General features: G+C 29.3%; 2 protein-coding genes across 2 annotated transcripts; one reads left to right on the forward strand and one right to left on the reverse strand.

The window, feature by feature from the left end:
- Positions 1–2,901: 2,901 nt before the first annotated feature.
- Positions 2,902–8,688, reverse strand: LOC129971265 (eukaryotic translation initiation factor 5A-1-like). The gene is made up of 5 exons (XM_056084865.1): positions 8,535–8,688; positions 7,113–7,288; positions 4,828–4,932; positions 4,347–4,484; positions 2,902–3,903 (listed from the first exon to the last, which is right to left on the reverse strand). The coding sequence occupies exons 2-5, from the start codon at positions 7,278–7,280 to the stop codon at positions 3,844–3,846; spliced, it is 471 nt and encodes a 156-aa protein (XP_055940840.1). The 5' UTR covers positions 7,281–7,288; positions 8,535–8,688; the 3' UTR covers positions 2,902–3,843.
- A 186-nt stretch (positions 8,689–8,874) lies between these two features.
- LOC129971264 (Y-box-binding protein 1-like) lies at positions 8,875–20,646 on the forward strand. The gene is made up of 7 exons (XM_056084864.1): positions 8,875–9,097; positions 11,242–11,305; positions 12,839–13,091; positions 15,644–15,808; positions 16,613–16,777; positions 18,059–18,397; positions 20,125–20,646. Exons 1-7 carry the CDS (start codon positions 9,031–9,033, stop codon positions 20,191–20,193), a joined length of 1,122 nt encoding a protein of 373 aa, XP_055940839.1. The 5' UTR covers positions 8,875–9,030; the 3' UTR covers positions 20,194–20,646.
- The last annotated feature ends 605 nt before the right edge of the window (positions 20,647–21,251 follow it).

The raw sequence follows: 21,251 nt of genomic DNA on the forward strand, positions 1-21,251 counted from the left end.
ATTCCGTAACTTTTTGAGAAATATATTTATCGACTCGAACAACGAAATATAAATATTCTCGTCATTTAAAACATTTTCCCACCTGAAACTATATGTCTACCTGTAGCGGTTTAGAAATTAGCCATTGAACAACAATAATAGTAGACACCCGTTGAAAATGAATGTTTTTTTTTTTTTTTTTGTAGGTACCATAAACAATTTCACACCTCTTGGCAGATTCAAACGAAAATTAGCATACAGTAACTAACCATTTAAATGTTTCTATGGTTTTTTCATTCGGGGTGTAAAACAGTTTTTACGACACAACTTATGAACAGGTTACTGCACAAACATTATTTTTATATCAAAATTAAAGTTATACAAAATTAAAATGGATTAACCACAAGGATCTTTCATACCACATTGAAAAAAAGGATTCTATATATGGTTAAATACTTTCTCAAGAGCAATCATTTTTAATACCTGTAAAATAACTGATTTTACTCTGTTCTCATTGCAGTATAAGATCTCTTGTCTTAAACAGGACCATATCAGTCTTATTTTGAGACTCAATTATGTTATAAAAGAGAATAGTTTTTATTTCTTTTAGGTGGAGCCGAGAAAAGATTTTGAGGTGCGATATAATATTGGTTAAGGTTTAGATCAAAGAATGGCAAAGTATGTTAACTGCATTTTTTAAACTCCTATTAACCAAAATAATGGGTCATTATAAATTCCCATTATTGAAAATTCAACATAAAATGAGTAATTTTTATAAAGCCTACCAAAATTAAATATTTATTACATACTGTCACTTAAAACCTCAACTTTTACAAAAGGATTTTTTTTTTTTTACAATAAGGAATAGTTCTTGAATCTGGTACAAGGGACTACCAGCTCATGTGAAATATATATCTGTTACTGGCTGCAAATCCCCCCCAATCTTTCTTTTACAGAATTTGGAGAGTCAAGAGATAATATAAATTTTCTTTTCCCATCAAGTGCTGAGAATTTAAATATATTTAACTAGTATGCATAATAAATTAAATCCCATAAAACCTTATAAGATTTCTATGAATAAGCTTCTTTTAACTCTCAATTTTGGCAATGAATTAAATGCTATAATCGAAAGAAAAGACTTAACAAAAATAGCAAGGTGTAAAAATTCCATGAAATATTCAAATTTAATATCTTATTTTGTAACACTATGCAAGAGCTCAAGAATAATCAATTGCTGTCCACTAATTTAAAAAACATTTTTAAAATAAAATTTCTCATTTAGAGGTTAAAACCAATTTTTTTCCCAAGCAATTACTAAAAAATAAAGGATATAGTAAAACATATCAAAAATTCACTGCAATAATTATAAAAACATTTTTATTTGCCATACTACTTTATACCTCAACAATGAGCTCCAACCACAATTTATTTGCAGGGCCCAGCAATTTTAATTTCTATTTAATATACCGAGATCACATTGCATAACTGTAAGACAAGGAATTTTCACAAAGCCCAATTAGTGTTAGTTTCAAATAAAACTTAATTATTCAGGCAAACATTAAACATGTTATATCCAAATCGATATATTTTCGCACTTGTAGACATTAAATTCATATGAACTATTAAACATGCGATTTTTTAAAAATCAGTATCTGATGTGATTTGGTACTCAAATACAAGATTTTTTTGACGCATTCAAATCAAAGAATTAGCCAATTATTTATATATTAGGCAACTTTGCAAACCTACTTGATTTTTTAAACTATTGCATGAAAGAGCTTTGCTATTTGATAAGACTGAAAGATGGATTTAATTGAATTAGTCTACTATAAATTGTTCATCTAAATTAAAAAGTGGAGTCCTACTTCAGTTAATATCCAATAAGTATTTTTAAGAATGAACATTTTTATAGACAAATTTGAATTTCATTGCAGCATTGTCACAGATTGTATATGAACTGAATTGAAAAAATTGCGCAGAAATATTAAAAGGTTTTACGATGATACAAAAACCATCTTGTAAGGTTCAGGAAGATATGAACATGAATATCCATATTTAAATTATGGAACTGAGTTAATATCTTGATTTTTTTAAAATACAGTACACGCTCAAGTGTCCGGTTTAATGTGTCAAAAGGGCAGACCGAATAATAAAAAAAGCCGGACTTCTATGAACTCGCTTCTTTACCCACCAATACCAGAAGACAAAGTTTTTATATCAAAACTCACTATTGTAATATGCATTTCCTCACTTCTGAGTACTAAGCCCTCCCTTTGCCTCAAATCACATAGAATGTAAATTTACGAATTCTGTACATACCGTTCAGTTATAATCAGGAACAGCAGCAACAATTGAGGTCAATTACTCACTAATGAAACAAAGAACAGAGCACTGTTCTTTTCCTGTCACAACTTATACTTTGAGGAAAGACATACAAGAGAATTGTAATAGACTCTAACTTATAAGGCCATCATTTAATTATATTAAAAGAAAATTAGTCCAGATCACATGGAAACCAGATTGTTGCGAACCAAACAATAAAGAGTGTACTACATCTTTTCTCAATTTAACAGAAGTTTCGACAAGACAAGCCCTTCTAGCATTTTCATAAATTAATCAAGGGTAATGTTGATTTAAAAAATTAGTATAAAATATTCAGTAAAACAATCTGAATGTTCATAACACAATATGCTTGTATTTCATGATTTCTATTGTATAAATTAGTGTTTTATAGAAATTACTTATTTTGAGAACAAATAGTTACTCCCCCTCCCCAATGTTTCAATAACTTGTACTAACCAAGCCATGAGCGAGAGTATTTTTGTTAGACAAGCTTGAAATTATTTCCCTTTTGTAAATAGTGTATTACCTTATATTTGATATATCTAACTACTGAGCATCATTTAAAAGCATTGCCAAAGCTCTAAAAAAAGGACACTTTATTTAATCAAACGCTTGTTTCATATTACATGCTTTTTTTAAAAACACAGAACTTGAGTTGCTTTCAGACACATCTAGTCTGACAAGCTGAGCAGTATAAGAAAATATAATTACTTATTTTAGTTAGGTTTAATCAACTTTCAATCAATTGTTTGAAAATTTTTACTGACAAATGACCAGCAGGATAACAGAAGTAGGCACTGGGGAAAGTCTAACAGGAAAATTGATTCACATAACAAGAAATTTTGATGAAAATACACATGTCCCCATTGCACGTCATAAGGCAGTGATTAATTTTTACAGGACATATCTACGAAGACAGGGAAGTTTTAACAAGTGCTTAAATAGTATTCAAGAAATAAAATAATCCACACCAACCTTAAGACAAAACTGTGCATAACAATAACTCAGAAGTAACAAAATACAAAAACACAATTTAATTTATTTATTACTGATGAAGACATTTTTTTGTTGAAGGCTTAGTTCTAAATATTAATCTCGACAGAATGCATAATTTAGTTTAAGAATCATAACACATCACTTTGCTTCAATATAAAAAATTATGTTGCATCAACATTAAAAAATGAAGTAACAAAAACATGATAATAGTAACAAAGAGGCCCAACACTTCATATTCAAGTAACTTGAGTATTATCAGTCACAAGAACTGAATCCATTGTGATCAGAAAATCTATTGCAGCAAGGTGTAGAACTCCCAGCAGAGAAGACCAGGAGCACATCAATAGCTTCTATTGGGTTTTTTCCCCATCCAATTGTTTGAATTTTTTTCAAAGAAGCATAATAGAAAAAAATTAGCAGGGAATGCTTAATTATTACATGTATATATATTTTTTTTAAAAAAAGCAAGTACAAGGAAGAAAAAAAATGCTTCCCAGTAATAATGTTTATATTTTATTCATTCATTTAACTTGCATTTTTGCAAGCGACAATAGCTTCTTCACCAACAGCTGACAGAACAGTAACCTGCAAAAGGAAAATTAAATGAATATACAGTTATTTCATATATACATTACAGTATTTCTACTAGGAAGGAATTATATAAAATAACTTACAGATGTTTACTTTAAAAAATAAAACCTTAAGGAATGAAAAATAGTTTAACACATGCAAAGAAATCAATTCATTGTAAAATTATAATTATCAAATATCGTAAATTCTCAATCTTAGATACAAAGCCAATTATATTTACAATCAAAGCAAGGATAATACATTGCAGAAAGAATAATTAAGACATCAATTCAACCATCTACAGGAAAAATTAATTTACGTTTACTTTAATAAAACGTAAGGCTTCTTAATATAAGATTTATGCTTAAATTTCATTATAATATAGTTGATATAAATTATGAATGAATTTACACTGATTTAACACTGCACAAGCTTTAACTGATACAAAGGACACTTACTATTACTGTGATGTCTTCTTTACCAAACTCGTCACGTATTTTCTGTCCCAACTCTCCTTCTGGGAGTCGGAGATCATCACGTGTTTCACCTTTATCATTCATAAGTGTAACAAAACCATCATCACTAATGTCAATTAGCTGAAAAAGAAATTTCACACTATCTTTATTTTTAAGCTACTAATACATTAATTTTTATAAACCGAAGAATTCATCCTGATTTTAAGTTTACATTATAAAGATATTAAGGCCTCTTTTCTGGATAAATTAATTATTTTATTATCTACAACTATTATCAGCAAATATAAGATGAGCTTTTAAAGTTAATATTTATTAAACTAAAAAATGCAATTTCTCATAAAACATGAAATTTAGTTGCATTATTAGAACATTATGGCCAAAATAAAAAAAATTGTAAAAACTAGGAAAATGAGAAAAACAAAATAAAATTTAAAAATTCATTTACTTAAACAAATATACTTACTTGAAAGTCACAACGATTAACATTAGGTACATCTATATTATGTGTAGATGGACATAAATCTTCATATTTCTTATTAGTAAAAATATCAAGTCCTACAAGATGTACCTATAAAATAAAATTTTCCTTATTACATGAGGATTATATGGTACTAAATAAAAATAAGTTAGAAATAAAAACATTACAAAACAGTAAAAATGACAATTGTTTTCTTTCTACACTATTTCTGTTTTGTAATTAAATTGTAACAGTTTGTAACTAAAATGAATTAATCTTTCAAACAGAATTAACACTGGACAATATTTTAGTACTATTACAGATATAAACATTAATGCAATGACATGTTTTTGCTCAAAATAGAATCAACAGACATTCTTATCTCAGATTTATAAAAAGCCAACTAGAATCAAAGCATATTTCATCGTCAAGTGGTCAACAAAACAGCCCTTTTCATATTTCATGATAGCTCAATATTACAATATTTATATGTATATATACATGCAATATTTTAAAATTTTAGAAACTTGATAAAGGAAAGGATTTAATAGAAGTATAAAAAAATAGGTAAAAGTGAATTTTAGCGTGCACCCAGCTGCGCCAACAATGCCAAGTCGCCAATAAAGATGGCGGACAAAATAAACAAATACTTTCGCGGAACAGTTACGGTTACTATTTCCCGCCATCTAATTAGAACTTTTTACTCATAAGTATTTTTTTTTCATACTGCCCGGTGCCTTCTACAGATGCCTTCGGCATCTGTAGAAGGCACCGGGCAGAATTTTTTAACTTAAAAAAAAAACATCCTACGGCTTCGCTAGCAGCGGGAACCTAGTAGCTTCGCTAGCACATTGAACATAAGGACTGTGTGGATAACATGAACTGTACATAATCAATTGAAAAGAAAGAATGAAGGATGTTGTACAAACGGATTTCAGAGGGAATCCTGCTCGGGGCCTTCTACAGATGCCGAAGGCATCTGTAGAAGGCCCCGGGCAGGATTTATTAACTTAAAAAAACATCCTACGGCTTCGCTAGCAGCGGGAACCTAGTAGCTTCGCTAGCACATTGAACATAAAGACTGTGTGGAAAACAGAAACAGTACATAACCAAGAGAAAAGAAAAAACAGAGAAATAAGCAATCGGAACATTCTCCATACAAAATTTCAAACAAACATACTTTCCCCACCTTCATCAACTTGTAAAAGAATATATTCCACTCACCTTCCATCCATTCTGCCGGTTCGATATCAAACCATTCTCAATGCAAAATTTCAAACAAGCATCCTTTCCTAATTTCATTAACTCGTAAAATATATATGTATGCATATTTAACTCGCTCTTCATCCATTCTACAGGTTCGAAATAATCCCGACATAACAAATTATGAAGGGAACCAACCGTTATAACACCAAAAGAATTACGAGAACTGCGAAGAATTCCATTTGCAGCTGTCTTTGAAAGTGAGAACGCAGACGATTTTTTTAAAGCGAATACTGACAATTAAAAATTGCAAAAGAACAAATATTTTCTGTTTGTATTCACATTAAAAAAAGAAAGAAGAAAATAACTTTTAATTATAAGCTTAAATTTCTTTATAATAAAGAACAAAAGTAAAATCTTTAATTGATATTTTTTAAATATTTTTAATTTAACATTTTTCATAATTTAATTGTAGTTTAAGTACAGCTCAACCATTGCAAAAAGTAGTAAACAAAACAGCAGTACGGTTGCTATAAGAGGGATCCGATGGGTTGCAATATTGGCGACAATCGGCTGGTGCACACTAATCTTCACTTAGGCCAAAAAATATTTATTCATTTCAAAGGTCGATTTTTCAGAATAAGTAACCAGACTAGTATTCAAACATCAAGATTGATAACAGAATAAAACTACTAATTAATTATACTACTAATTATTTTCTTAAATTTTAAATAAAATGTTTAACGGTTTAAGAATATTATATAAATAAACCATGCAACAGACATGAACAGAATATTCAACTACCACCTTGAACAGGATCAAAATTAAAAGCTAACTTATATGACAATTTAAATTTAGACAAGGGAAAATATATTTCAAAAGGTACTATATTTTTTGATTTACATCCATGTTTAAATAATTAAAGATCACAATATTCATCATGGACTAACTCAAAACACATTAACATATGCATTTTAGTTATCAATTTTTTTAAGATAATACAATAATCTATGCTTTTATAATGAGAAAGGAAAATAACTCTGAAATATAATAAATGGTAAGTCAGTTTCTATATACAAGATATTTACTTTTGCATGTCCGTGCTTTCCTGTTTTAGATGTACTCATTTCCATAATTTTGCAGGGGCGAGCTTTTAACATTACAAACCCATTTTTACGCAGTGAGGAACACTGTACAGGGTAGGTTGCTGAAGCTCCAGCATTAGCAGCAGTGTAATCTTCTTCACCACCTTCCATTATTGGAACTGAAACAGAAAACAAGACAACTTAATCGCTTGAATTTCAATTTCACATCAAAAAATAAAAATAGATTTCCTTAATCAAAAAGACATGAGCTGATTCTGTTCCAATTTATATAGTTTTATTCTAATCCCCCCCCTTAAAATTCTAGATTCCAATATCTATATGCTCAAAGACATCCCAGAATAAATACATAAAGCAAAAGCTTTCTAACATCGATCCTAAAAAAAGAACACAATCTCAACCATTTTCCTGTCATATGTAGGCAGTTTTTATTTTATATTCAGGGTGCAAAACTATGATGCATTGAATTGGCATTTTAATCACAGTAAATTAGAATCATTTCAAGGGAAAACTAACAGAGGGATCCAATTTTAAAAGCCGACAAATCCTAATAAAGCTTAAAGGATACCAAACTAATATGAAATTTCGCCTAACGGAAAGGCGCAAGATACGATTTGTGCAAATAATAAAAACATTCTCTAAAGTTCGACAATTTATTTCGTGGTTAATAAAGTAAAAATAATTTTGCCATGTAAAATTTAGGTACAATTCTTGCAGTCTCACTATAAGATAAAAGATAATATATCTAATTTTATCTTATCTGTGAGGCAGAGAAACTTTATCAGATCTATATAAATGAACTTTCTTAAGAGTACTTTCAAAAAGCTAAGAAAAGTATCGCGACATAAAAAATAAAATCAATGACAATGCGGTAATTTTAATATAGTCTAAACAATTACATGACATTTCACATCCCACTCATTTAGATTAAATTAAAAGTAAAGGCAAATATCAGCAACAACTTTCTTTAATAGAATAAGAGGGAGGATAAATGTTTAAATATTCCGCAAAGAAAACAAGCATTGTGAAAAAGGAAAAACTACCGAAATTTTTATTCTTAAAACTAGGCCTAAATGGCAGCGAACCAACGTGCAACGCGGCGAAAATAGCCAAGTGTTTGTAATCATACATACTTTTGTCCATCACTTTACACAATAAATCTTTTCAACTGTTAACAAACGAATAAATATCTTAATAAAAATAGAACATTGAAATGATTCACACTCAAATGGGAGAAAATAATAAAACTCGTGCCAGGAATAAGGCTTAACGTCTTATTACTAAATCAGCCATGTTTAGTTCGGTGAAAATGCCGGGACGATGAAAAACAAAAATAACAATTAAAACATTGACATTTGCATAACAAAATGAATTAATTTGTAAACCACTTACTAATTAAATACTTACATTAAGAATTATAATAATAATACTGGGGATGATTTCAATGATCTTCAGTTACATGTGGCTATAGCCTCAAAAAGACTATGTTCTGTGCGAGCTCAACTGCACTGGACTTGCGCAGAGGTGTCGCTGTGGACGTTGCACTCGAAGAATTGTAATTTTTGTTTTATTTATAACATAACCAAAAATATATTTAGTTTAAATTTCCAAAAAGTTATAAAAATAATAAAAATATAATTTTTATGCTTTTTTAAATTACAAGTATAATTTTTTACTTTTTTAATGCTACAGTATCACAGTAAATATTTTTAACCAATTAGGAAACTTCTCTCATAGTTAGCTGCTCATATTTTTTATTATCTGCCGGTGCCGTTGCTTTATGGTTTACAAGAGTTGAGAAGAGTAACTTACGGAAAAACGTGAGCTGTGATTTTGTAAAATTCTGGGCTAAAAATTTAAGGGTCGCATTCTATTGACCTCGAAGTGTGTCTCGTTGTGGAAGATGTCGGACACAAAAGAAGAAATTTCAACATCCTCCTTGCCCGCCAACACTCCTAAAAAAATTCTAGGTAATTAATAATCAAATATCTTCAATCTGGTGTAGAATATCACTAGGCCTAATAACTGTAGTCACATTTTTTTACATGTTATATTTTGCTTTCATTTGGGAAAAGAATTAAAGCTTGTTTTGATTCTTATAAAGAGTTATTTCTATATATCCACTAAAAATAATTTTTTTTTGTAGCAACGCATTCAACGGTGATCGCTGCTTTTCACATTAATTATTTTATTTCTGAGTTTTCCAGTTTCTGTTTTTAAAATTATTATTTACTTACAAGAAAAGTTTAGATATATTGTTTTGTTTCAGAAAGTTATTTCAGTTGACTCTCTCACTTTGGATGATTAACCATGTAAATAATAGATCACATGTAAACACAATTGCTTTTATTTTTAAGTGGGCGGTAGTTAGTTGCTTAAAAATCTTTGAATAGGTATATTTCAGAATAACTTTATTCTTACTTATTTTGCGTCTTCTGATTATCTATGAAAGAATTATCTGATTATCTTTGAAAGAATTAAACTTAATAGAAGTATTTATGTACAAGAAAGTTTTGTTTTGTTTGGAAGAGATATTTTAGCATGGTTGCAAAATCAGTGTATTCTCTCCTTTTCTATAATTTGACTATCACGTTTTTAAGTTGAACACTTTCATATTTCGCGTAAAAATGATCGCTTGTGTTACACGCCGTTCTTGAATATATATAAGTGATCATGTAGCCAAATGTACAAAAGTGTCAAAGAATAATTTCGTTATTTTTTTTGCGAAGTTAATTTTAGATTTAAAAATTTTTCAAATGTGCTGAATAGCATAGTTTTAATTGTATCCGATTTGTAACTGTATTCATATTGAATGACTTTTTGTTGTTGTTGGAGGCATTTATTTTAAATTCTGGTTGATTATGAGCATAATATGTCTATAATAAATACACATCTATTAGAAAGCATGTTTCTCATTTGTTGGTTCAAGATTTAAATTGTATTCAAACAAACGAGAAAATTTTCTTATGCTTAGTGAAATGGGCAGATTATTTTTAAACTGTACTATTATAATTATTTGGTTACATAGATAATAAGATATTTGCTATGAAGCATTTTTGGATCATTCAAAATGTATATCAAAATTCTGGTATTTGACAGCAAAAGAATGTTACAGATTTTTTTGTAAGAAACTCGCTAAATATTAATACACTTAGTCTAATAGTACACTTACAATATTATGCTTAAATAATAATACTCTTAAGTTATCATATTTGCTAATTTATCACTTTTAAAAATATTACAATTTTGCAATTATACTCTACTATTTCTTTTGGCTCGTATTTTGATTATTGTGGATTGTTGAAAATTTAAGTTTTCTTGTGTAATGTTAGATTTTTTAGTGCAGCCTAAGAGAATTATAAGCATTATGATCTTAAGATCTTGTATTTTATAATAGCTAAGCTAACAACTAACTGAACTATATTTTGCTGTTGTTCTTCTTGAATGCAAAAGATTGTGCTATACTGCTGGATAAGTGCAGGTTTTTTTTTAAATTGAAAAATGTATAGGTTCTGGAATAAGTTAAGCTAGCATATTGTATTTGAAAATTCATCTTTGAAGGAATAGGTATATATATATTGACAAGAACACTTAAAAGTAAGAAATGAGTATGAACTCAGTATTAAGAGAGAAATGCATAGTTTTTATTTTAAAATATATATATATATTGTGACTTCTTCATTTAATGTATTAATTAGTACAAAGGGAAATGCTGGAGGTTTGTGTATTATAATTAACATTTAAAATAGATTATGTTTACTGTATAGATTAAACCCCACAAAAAAATTTGATATTGCTGGAAAAGGGCCGTAGACTTGCCATTTCTTTTTTACTACTCTGTTAAATGTCAGTCTTAATGAAATTGCATCAATTAAATTGAGGTTTTGCTATGTTATTTACTAACTATTATGTGAAATTTTTAATAATTTAATATGCTTTGGGATGAATCTTTTCCATCTTGCAAGTGGAATGCAGAAAACATAAGAATTATTTGGAGCTCTTTTTCATCAGTAAGGAAAAAAGTAGAATGAATCTATATAAAATAACTTCATATGTATTTTTTTTTTCTTTTTTCTATCTAGATGTAAAAAATAACGAATTTTCTTTTTTTCAGCTACAAAAGTACAGGGTACTGTTAAATGGTTTAATGTGAAAAATGGTTATGGATTCATTAATAGGTAATTTCAATTTTATAATTCTAATTATTACTTGCTTTTTTGTGCACTATAATTTTAACTACTAACATTAATACATTGCTCTGTAAAGATTGTTAAGTACATATCGTAAATATTGGACAGCAAATTGATATTACTTCTATGAGCATTTATTTTATTCCAAATACTAAAATTTCTTTATGTTCAGAGTATGTTATTCTATTGCAAAGTAAGAAATTTCACTTATTTGTATAACTTTTAAAATGAGTATTGCAAATCTTATTTTTTTAGTATTGAGTAACAACTTAATTATTTAGGTGTAAAAAAATGCCTAAAGACTTAAAGGTCCATCATCATTAACAAGATTAGAGATGTATATTGAGTTTTATTATAGTGTTATTAATCCATTCTATATTATATCAGAATTCATTATATGAATGATATGTAATATGGAAATTTAGGAATGCAGATAAGAAAATGTGTATTTTGTTGAAAAAAAAATGATTAGGAGATGTAAAGTCAAGCATAAACACAATAATATATAGCTCGAACCATATAGCATCTAGCACAGTACCTTAAACATTTTTGCAGTAGTGAATTAGAAGGTTTATTTTGTGTGTTTGAGAGTATAATTTTAATTCTTAAAATCTATATCCATTCAAAATAATTTTTTTTAAAGTTGTCAATTTAATATTAAAATTATAACTTTATATTCTGTTAGCAAAAATAAATAAATTTCTATGCATTATCTTTGTCTTTTTCCAAATTTTGTGCTTGCTGAGGCATTACAAAAAATTAATATCAAAATAGTGGCTTTTGAAATTAAATGTGCATGCTGTTCTCTTTTTAAAAGTCTAAGAGAGCATTTAAGCTTAATAGTACATAAATAATAAGAATGTAGAAGGCTAGCTAATTTTTCATTAAAAAAAGTTTCCACAACATGCATGCTTAATTTTTTGGATGGTGGTATGATACAAACAAAATATTTTGCATTCATTCATACTCTATTGTTCAGAACGGATTGTAAAATGTTCCGCACTTTTGCACATGCGTTAGGATGGGTTTAATTCATCAAAATAGGGGTGAAAGGAGGAAATGTTTACATTTACTAGTATCCAAAGGGGAAATCCAGGTCAAAGGGAATACCGGAAATGCACTTATCGTTTCGCCCCTTAATGAGATGGAGTCGTCGGAATGTGGTCGTCTGTTGACAAACAATACCTAATTAGATCACTTCTTCTCGACATTCTTAACAATAAGAGGAATTGTATAATTGGATATTATGTGCGTGTTAAGTGGCATATCAGTGTCATCATTTAAAAATTTCTTCAATTCTTCTTATGTGTTTTTTAGCATATCTTTTTTTATTGTTTGGTATGATTTTGTTGAATGAATTAATAATTTTAAAACAGATTTAAAAAGCATGTATTAGTTTGTTAAAAATTATACTCGATCTTGAAAACCATCATTTGTATAAAAATCTGTCAAAATTCTTTGAGAATAATCAAATTATTTTGGTAGAAAATGAAGTAAGATTAAGCTGTTTTTATTTTATAGGAGTGATACAAAAGAAGACATATTTGTCCATCAAACTGCAATAAAGAAAAATAATCCAAAGAAAATGGTTCGAAGTGTAGGAGATGGTGAAGTTGTAGAATTTGATGTTGTGGTTGGCGAGAAAGGTAATGAAGCTGCTAATGTGACTGGACCTGATGGTGCTCCAGTAATGGGTAGTCCATATGCTGCTGATCGAAATCGTATGCGTGGGAGGTGGATTCCGCGAAGACGTTACGTGCCCAGAACACCTAGAGTAAACACAATTTTTAATTTTTTTGTGCTTCTTCACATGTATTTTTTTTGTGGTGTTTTAGAATTAAGGAATGTATAAACATTCCTAAAATATAAAAATATCTGTTAGCTACATTTTACAAATCTAAAAGTAAAAAAAACAAAAACAGTATGGGCATATTCTAAATTTTATACATTTTTAAATTATATTATATAAAATTTCACTATAATTCTCTATATGGTACTTTAAACTTGGTATTGTTAAGTACTTAACAAATGCATTTTTATATTTATATTTGAGTTAAAATGACTGATCTCATTTTTATAGTTTTATATTTATTTTGATGTTTTTCTTAATATAGAAGCACTTTAGAATAACTATGTGAGCATTTGAAAAATCTAAATTTACCACTTTAAAATGTTTTTAAAAAGCTAAGCTAATTTCTAGAAATATAATACTTTAGAATACATAAATCTATAATGTCCAAATATTTATGTAATGGTATTCGCTTCTAAAATACAGTATCCTAAAATATTTGATCTGGAATGTTTCTCAATGTTCTAAAAATTTCTAAAATAAATTTGAGCTAAAAATTCTCTACCGTATCTGTAAACATTTATGGAGCAAAAGTTAAATTCTAAGAGCTGGAAATTATTAAATATAATGGAAAAGGAAATCCCCCAAAAGAAATCAGTTTTGAACGATGAAATTTTGGCATTAGTTAAATTGTTCTTAGTTAATTTTGACATTTATCTAAGTTAATATTTCATTAAGTTTGACAGTCGCAACTTAAAGTATATGCTAGATGCATTATTTCAAATTTGAATTGATGATATATAATTTTGGAACCACTGTGATTTTAAATGCAATAATGGAAATGTTGATACATTTTATTATATGGTGCTGCATGTTATTTTATGGGATGAAGTTCCATGCTTGTTGCATATAGCCGGTTAAATCGACAATGGACCTTGATGGTTTTGGATTGTTCATCCAGTAATATTCCTCTCGTGTATAGTGGAAGGAAAATCTCTGATCTTGTATGTCAGGACAACACAAAAACAATCTGTATGGTTATATAGATACAAGCATAATCTTGTTAGAAAATGTCCCTTTGAATAGCATTAAAAAATAACTGCATTTCTGTTCAGACGTAAGTTTGGTGTAACAGATTTTCTTCCATGTTATGTGTTGGATAAAAATGAGTGCTCTTATTTAGGCGAGAAAATTTTCTATCATATTACCATTACTAGCTTAAAAACATAAATTAATGATCGGTATATTCTTCTCTGTGAACATAAAGGATCTCCCCACCCCAAGAGCTCTAGCTTAATATCAATGAAATCGTAGATGACTGAGATGTAAGCCATGTAATTTGGAGCTGTTGCTTGGGTAATTGATTTCTTATCATTCACTATATCATTGTGATGTCAACAGAAGCCTGAATTTTTGCTATAATTACTGTACTATATACCAGAGCTATTATGACAAATGTGGCAGTCTTTTTTGGCTGGTGTCTTCGTGCAATCTGATTTTTGTCTTCTTGGGATATTTTCTTATGACTTTTGTAACTAAAAATTATGCATACCTTCTTTCTGGAGTATTCTGAAAATATTTATCTTGTCGAATATTTCATTATTGCATTCATACTCACTAAATTGCTGATACAACCTTCATCTTAAAGGCATTCTTGATTCAAGACTACCTCGTAGTACCTGGTTTGAAAAAATTAATGTTTATAACCTCAGGAAGTTTACATTGCAGGTTTAAAGGAAATGTGATTTGCATGTTAATATTAAGGCTGGTAATGTTCTTACTCATTTATGCATCTAATTTGAAATTTGAATAAACGTTTTTCAAATGCACATATATAGCACAACTCTTTGGATTTTAGGAGTTTATTACCATGTTATTGACGTCTTAAATGTGTAATTTTTGTTGATTTAGAACTGAGCATGGTTTCCTAAACTTATTCAATTGCAATCTATCTTAGAGCAATACAAAATTTTTGCAATATTGGGAGAAAAGTTTTATTTACTGACAGTGAATCAAATTTAGTTATGTCGTCATATTTGTCAAATCTCAAATGGGCATCTTTTTTAGTTAATTTTTTTATCTATATGTTCAGACAAATATTGCAGAATCAAGACTAAGATTTTTGTACTTCATGTTTAATTTTTTTTTAAAAAAATTTAGAATTGATACATTTGTTTTAAAGATTCTTTTATTTATTAAGTTTAGCTTTAATTTTTCTTAATATAATGAACTATATCTGTAACTATGTTTCAGTTTGCTTATTGTTGTTAATCTGTTAAATTATTTATTAAGTGGCATGATAGTCATAATTGGTATTGTATATAAAGGTATTTTTTTTCTTAACATGTGCTTCACTTGTGTTATTTTACATATGTTTTTTAAATATATTTTTTGAAAATAAATTAGGCAATTCATAATAAATTTTTAATTTATTCCTAAAATTTAAAAAAAAAACACGTGCTTTTACAAAAATAATATATATGCATTGTTGATTATAATCAAGAGCAGCAGGTAATAAAAAAAATTGTTTTTTATAGCAACGAACTGAAGGTGAAGATAGCCAGAGTCAAGAAAATGCTGATGACGAGATTCAACAACCCCAGAGACCTATGAGGCGACAAATGCGCCGTCCTTTCTTTAGGCAGTACTACCGAGGACCTCCACGAGGCCCGCCCAGAAACATGCATCAAGAAGGCAATGATGTAATATTTTTAATTGGTGTATTCATCCTTAAGAAACAAGGTTTTATAATTACTTAAATTATAACTAAATAAATTGCAATGTTTTTTAGCACTTTAATGTGTTATCTGTTGTGTATTAATGTTTTGGGAGGGTGCATGCTTCCTTTTCTAATTTTTTTATTAAAAAAATCTTGTATTTAAAATATAAAAACCAAAGAAAATTCATGAATCCTTATGTATGCATCAAAGCTTGTTTTTCCTCCTTCCCTAGCCCCCACTTTCAGCGGTAATTTCAAAACCAATGTTTTACTGTACATTCTTTGAGGGCAGGCAATCCCTCTTCTTTAACCACTGCACCAGTCAGAGCTCTTAAGTCAGTTAGCATCTAGACTGATTTCAGCAGTTAATTTTGTTATATGGACACTTAGATTACCAATCAAAATGCATTGTGCAATTATAATTTTAAATAATACTTTAGACTGATCGGATAAGTTCATCAAAGTTGATTGGCATTACTAATTTAGTGCTAATAATATGATGAGAAAAAGGTCAAAATAAACTAGTAAATAAATCAAAGTAATGTAGATATATTGAATATTAAATTTTTTTAATCTGCTACCTATCCCTTTTTATTGTTTTGAAATATTTGGCTATCTAGGGATAGTAAGTTATCACTCATTACAGCGTACACTGATTAACTCGGCAAGTTTATTCCATAATGGGACAGTCACTTTTTAAGGCTAGTTTGTCGATATCATGGTTTGCATATTCTTTTGAAAAACTGAAATACTTTCACCTAAATACTGATTGGATTTCCTTTTTCAGGATGGTCAGGAGAGGAAAGATGATGAGAGGCCACAGAGAGGTGGTGGCAGTAACAGACGAGCACCCAGACGTTTTACACGCCGATTTTTCCGACGTAGGCCACGCCGTCCCAGGAGTGACACAGAAGGCAGCCAGAGTGGTGTAGAAGGAGAAACAACTAATAAGGTTTTTTTCGTTTTGTTTTGTGTTAAATGTATTAATACAACACTGTTACATTGTCTGATTTATTTTAATTTCTACTTGCTGCAAGTACATGGTTGAGTAATCAAGATATTTGCACTTTCTAATATGGCTTTCATCTACGAGTATTCTAAAATCTGTTACTTTCTTGAATTTTTAAAAGGAATATATGATTTACTAATATAAAACCATTTAAGGTTAATTTAGTTTTGAATTTTTATGTATTTTGTTGACATGCGAATATTAAAAATCCTTAATTCTAGCAGCTATTTTAGAAATTGGCAGATATTTTAGCAGTAATTGGAATGGATGCTTCTATTTTGTTAAATAGAATGAGTTAGAACCATCAGTTGGTTGGCAGCTATTTTAGCTAAATTCTAGCAGCTATTTTGGCAATTGGCAGATATTCTAACAGTAATTAGAATGGATGCTTCCAGTTTGTTAAATAAAATGAGTTAAAACCATCACTTGGAAGTACCACATATGATGTGCTGCCTGCTGTCGGACGTTCATCAGTCTGGTACTTATTATAATTTATTTTCTATTAAATTACTACTTGGAGCATGGTTTTATATCTTCTACAGTAATGAGCTGGGCACATTATGCATTTTTAGTAATTAACTTAGGTTATTATTAAAAATTCATTATTTGATTTGAAGTATGTGTGGCCTGTTTAAACATACACATTAGACAATACTGAAAAACCTTTGAAAAAATTCTTAATATTTTATGCTGTGCAGTGGTTAACTGAAATTAAATATTGCTTTAATACAAAAGTTTCCGAAATTAAATTGAGCACAAGGAGTTTAGCTGGCATTCTTCAAAAATTTCAAATGACCAAAATTAAAATTTACATGTCTTTAAAAATTGTCTGAGCCACTGAATAATCTGCGCAGTAATGACAATTAAGCATATGTATTTTGTTTTAGTGGCACGAGTCATTAACAGAGTCTGTTAAGTTTTAAAAAATGGATGCTTTTATAATTCATACTTTCTGGCAAGTCCTGTAATAAAACACATCAAATATAATTATTGTGCTGCCATTAAAAAGTTAATAAAATTATAAAGATATTTTCTCTTAAAGAAGATTAGGCTTAAGATTTAAGAAGATTACATTTTCATCCATCTCCTAGATTCCGAGTCATGATAAAATGATAAACATCACTTTAAGATGGAGATACTTGGTTTCTGTGTATGCATTTTGCCTTTAATTTAAGCAAGACCTTATAAATATTCTACAAATATTAAAGGAAAAATATGTTTCAGGATACGGAAGCAGAAGATGATCAACGCCAGCGCCGCGATAGAGGCCAGGGATACAGACCTCGCCCACCTTACAGACCAAGAATGGACCGAAGGAGAGTTCGCCGTGGTGGATCTAATACCAGGACCAGGTCCGCAGACAATGATCCTTCCAGAAAAGGAGATGGCTCTTATGATGGCCAAGGGCGGGAAAATGAATCCAAATCTGATGTCCCTGGTAACCAAAACGATAATTCAAACAGCACGAATGCATCGCCTTCCTCTAATGCAGTGTCACAAGAACCCAGTGATTCACAGCAAACGAACAAGGGGTATTCTAATGAGCAAACATCTGCAGAGCAAGTAAATAAACAGCACCTCCTCATATTCTGAAAAATGAAAATTCTTTTTGTACAGATGAATGCAAAATATTTAGGTTCTTTGTAAAATGAAATGTGGTTTGTTACTCTAGTTCTTAAATCTGTAGTTATGAAAAACTACTGTATTTTTTTATAGTTTTATTTGATTTGTTTTATGTATGTAAAAATAGAAATTTTAAATTGTGTTTACTTGCATGTCATTGAAAACAGTAATCATATCTTATATTTTAAGACCTAATTAATGGTTGGTATGCTTGACTATTTTGTTTCTATACAAATAATGTTGTTTGATATTCATTTTGAGAAAAAAGTTGAATTTCTATAATATGTTTTAAAATAAATTATAAATTTAAACATTAAAAGAAAACACTGAAACAAGTTTCTTTACAGTATAGTAGAAATTGTTCTTAATAAATTTATCTTATGATTTGTTTAAAAATAAGTCGAATTTGCTTAATAAAAAGGTAGGAATTAGTTTGTGTGTGTTTTCCCCTTCTTATAAAAAGTGTTCTAACCTCTTATGCAATTTTGATGTCTCTGACTTAAACTGGTCATCCAGAGAACTACAGATCTTATCAGTAAAGTCTGACAATCGATTTTTTTTAGCTCAACTATTTACACACATAATTTGCAAATACTTGTTTCCGACTGTTCTGTAGGTGCTTGGTGTAGAATGTACAGATTATGCCCTTTCATACATCATAAACTTTTTACTTCCTATTTGCATTTATTCGAAATAGTGTTGGAGATGTACTGGTGAAAATTAGTAATTGTGTTGCATATCCTATCTTCTACTCTACACCATCATGCTACTTATGACATGTTTTCCCCCTTGTTAGTGAGTTTGGAATGCTATTAATCTATCGACATGGAGTGATTGTACATGTCCGGCTTAAAGGGTCTGTTGCTATTGGGGGAAAATATAATTTATTAAGTAGTAAGATACACTCTTGAGTATCTAGTTTGCAACTATCCGGCCTAATTTTCTTTTATCTCAGTTGAATGAGGAAGGCAAGGCTTTGTATTTGCAACATCGCCAAGATATATTGGAAGTGGCAAATGCTACAGTTCTCCTACATGTTGTGCACAAAATATCAGCATTTTGCTGTGGTTAAACCTACTATTTATGTTAAAGTTTTGTTTGTTTCCTGCATTTAAGTTAGGAATTATAAAATTTGTTAAAATGTGAACAGTTTATCTCAATTAATTTATTTTTTCTGTTTCAAATTCTTGACACATGCTGTAAAGTATATAAACATGTATAAACTATCGGTACAGAGCCCTCTATTTTAATTTGACATGTTACTGGCAATTGCTTCTATGATTCATCGAGCCATGTCCACATTCTATATGGCTTGTGTTAAATGGAGAATTTATATGTTATAAAAAGCAAGAAAATACATATTATAACAGTGAAATTTGCTGTAAAAACTGGCTTCTAGTATTGGTGGACAAAGAAATAAGTTTATAGGACTCCAGCCTGCCCTTTGCCACTGTATGTCGGATACTCAGGAGTGGACTGTATTTACAAGCTATTTAATTTTTATTTCTATGATGTTTTGTATAAATCTAATTCTATACCTAAAGGAGAAAAGTGAATTCTTGAGCATTTAGTAGGTAGGGGATAAGAATATTTTGAAGTTTGTGTGTGTATTTATATAGAATATTTGGATTCCATAATCATAAATTAATCTTCCCTTTCCTTTTCAGAGTGCTGTAAAATGTGAAGGTTCATCTTCCGTAGAAGCTTCCCCAAATGAAGCAACAGTCTCTGCCTAACCAATGTGGAGCTCACTATCTTTTGAGTCTGCCTGCTTCTCATGTCATTAACAACATACTACTACTTTGTAATTGTTATCATGCTGTGATTGGATTGCATTAAAGAAACAAACAGCTGGAGGTGTAGTTTTTGCCAACAGGTGGCTGTTCCTTGGGGTAGCCTTGGAGGCACTCCCTAGCCATTCAAGTTACAGCACTTGTTGAAAGTTTATTATTATTTTTTTCCTCCTTATTATATACTGAGCACTTTTTTTTTCTGACCGAACTAACATTGTGTATTTATCTTTGGCCCTTGTTGTTTGAAACCTAATTTATTTTTAAAATTCAGATGCATTATATGACGAACTTGTAGCATTGTTCGACTTTATTTTGACTGAAAGCAGACACTTTGTATACTTGAAACAGAAGTTTATAAATATGAATTTGGAATAAAATTCTTCATTTCACAAACAAGTTTATTTTTCTTTAAAAATCCTTTGGGGCTTACTAGTGAGGTGAGTTACTTAACATTTTATCTAATTATTGCATTTTAAATTCTTGCATAATATTAATCAGTTAGCTGTATGAGTTGTCAAATAGAAGCAGGTAGGTTTTGCTTTTCATTCAAGAATGTGTACATTGGAACACTATAAAAATATGTGTAAAGGTAATATGGATTATTATATTAAAGTGTAATTGTTACTTTCCATACCATAATTTTATTGAAAAATTAATTTTTAATAATTAAAAAATAAATTACAATTGCTCAAGAGCAGATGACATTCTTTATTTTGAATACTGTTTTGGAATAATGTTTCCCCCTCTCCCCAAGGAAATGCATTAAAATGTTTGGCATACTTTTCTTAATTCATTTAAAACTAATATAAGATTAAGTACCATGTCTGCACTTGTAATTCTCACTAATTTTAAATTATATATTGGCTAATGATACTCAAAAGATAACAAATTTTGTTATAAAAAGAATTATTTTTATGCAATATTAAAACTCGCTTAAGAAATGTTTATTAACAAACTGTATTTAAATCTATACTAAAGGAATATCTATTAATGAATTTTCA

The sequence above is a fragment of the Argiope bruennichi genome, chromosome 6 (assembly GCF_947563725.1).
Source record: "Argiope bruennichi chromosome 6, qqArgBrue1.1, whole genome shotgun sequence".
Lineage (NCBI taxonomy): Eukaryota > Metazoa > Arthropoda > Arachnida > Araneae > Araneidae > Argiope > Argiope bruennichi.

Bases quoted from the DNA above. Each gene is read 5' to 3' on its own strand.
- LOC129971265 (XM_056084865.1), bottom strand. From the start codon at position 7,280: ATGGAAGGTGGTGAAGAAGATTACACTGCTGCTAATGCTGGAGCTTCA. The intron at 4,485-4,827 runs GTAAGTATATTT...TTTCTTTTTCAG, and splicing joins TTAATCGTTGTGACTTTCAA to CTAATTGACATTAGTGATGA. The intron at 3,904-4,346 runs GTAAGTGTCCTT...TTCCTTTTGCAG, and splicing joins AAGAAGACATCACAGTAATA to GTTACTGTTCTGTCAGCTGT.
- LOC129971264 (XM_056084864.1), top strand. From the start codon at position 9,031: ATGTCGGACACAAAAGAAGAAATTTCAACATCCTCCTTGCCCGCCAAC. The intron at 9,098-11,241 runs GTAATTAATAAT...TCTTTTTTTCAG, and splicing joins CACTCCTAAAAAAATTCTAG to CTACAAAAGTACAGGGTACT. The intron at 11,306-12,838 runs GTAATTTCAATT...TTTATTTTATAG, and splicing joins GGTTATGGATTCATTAATAG to GAGTGATACAAAAGAAGACA.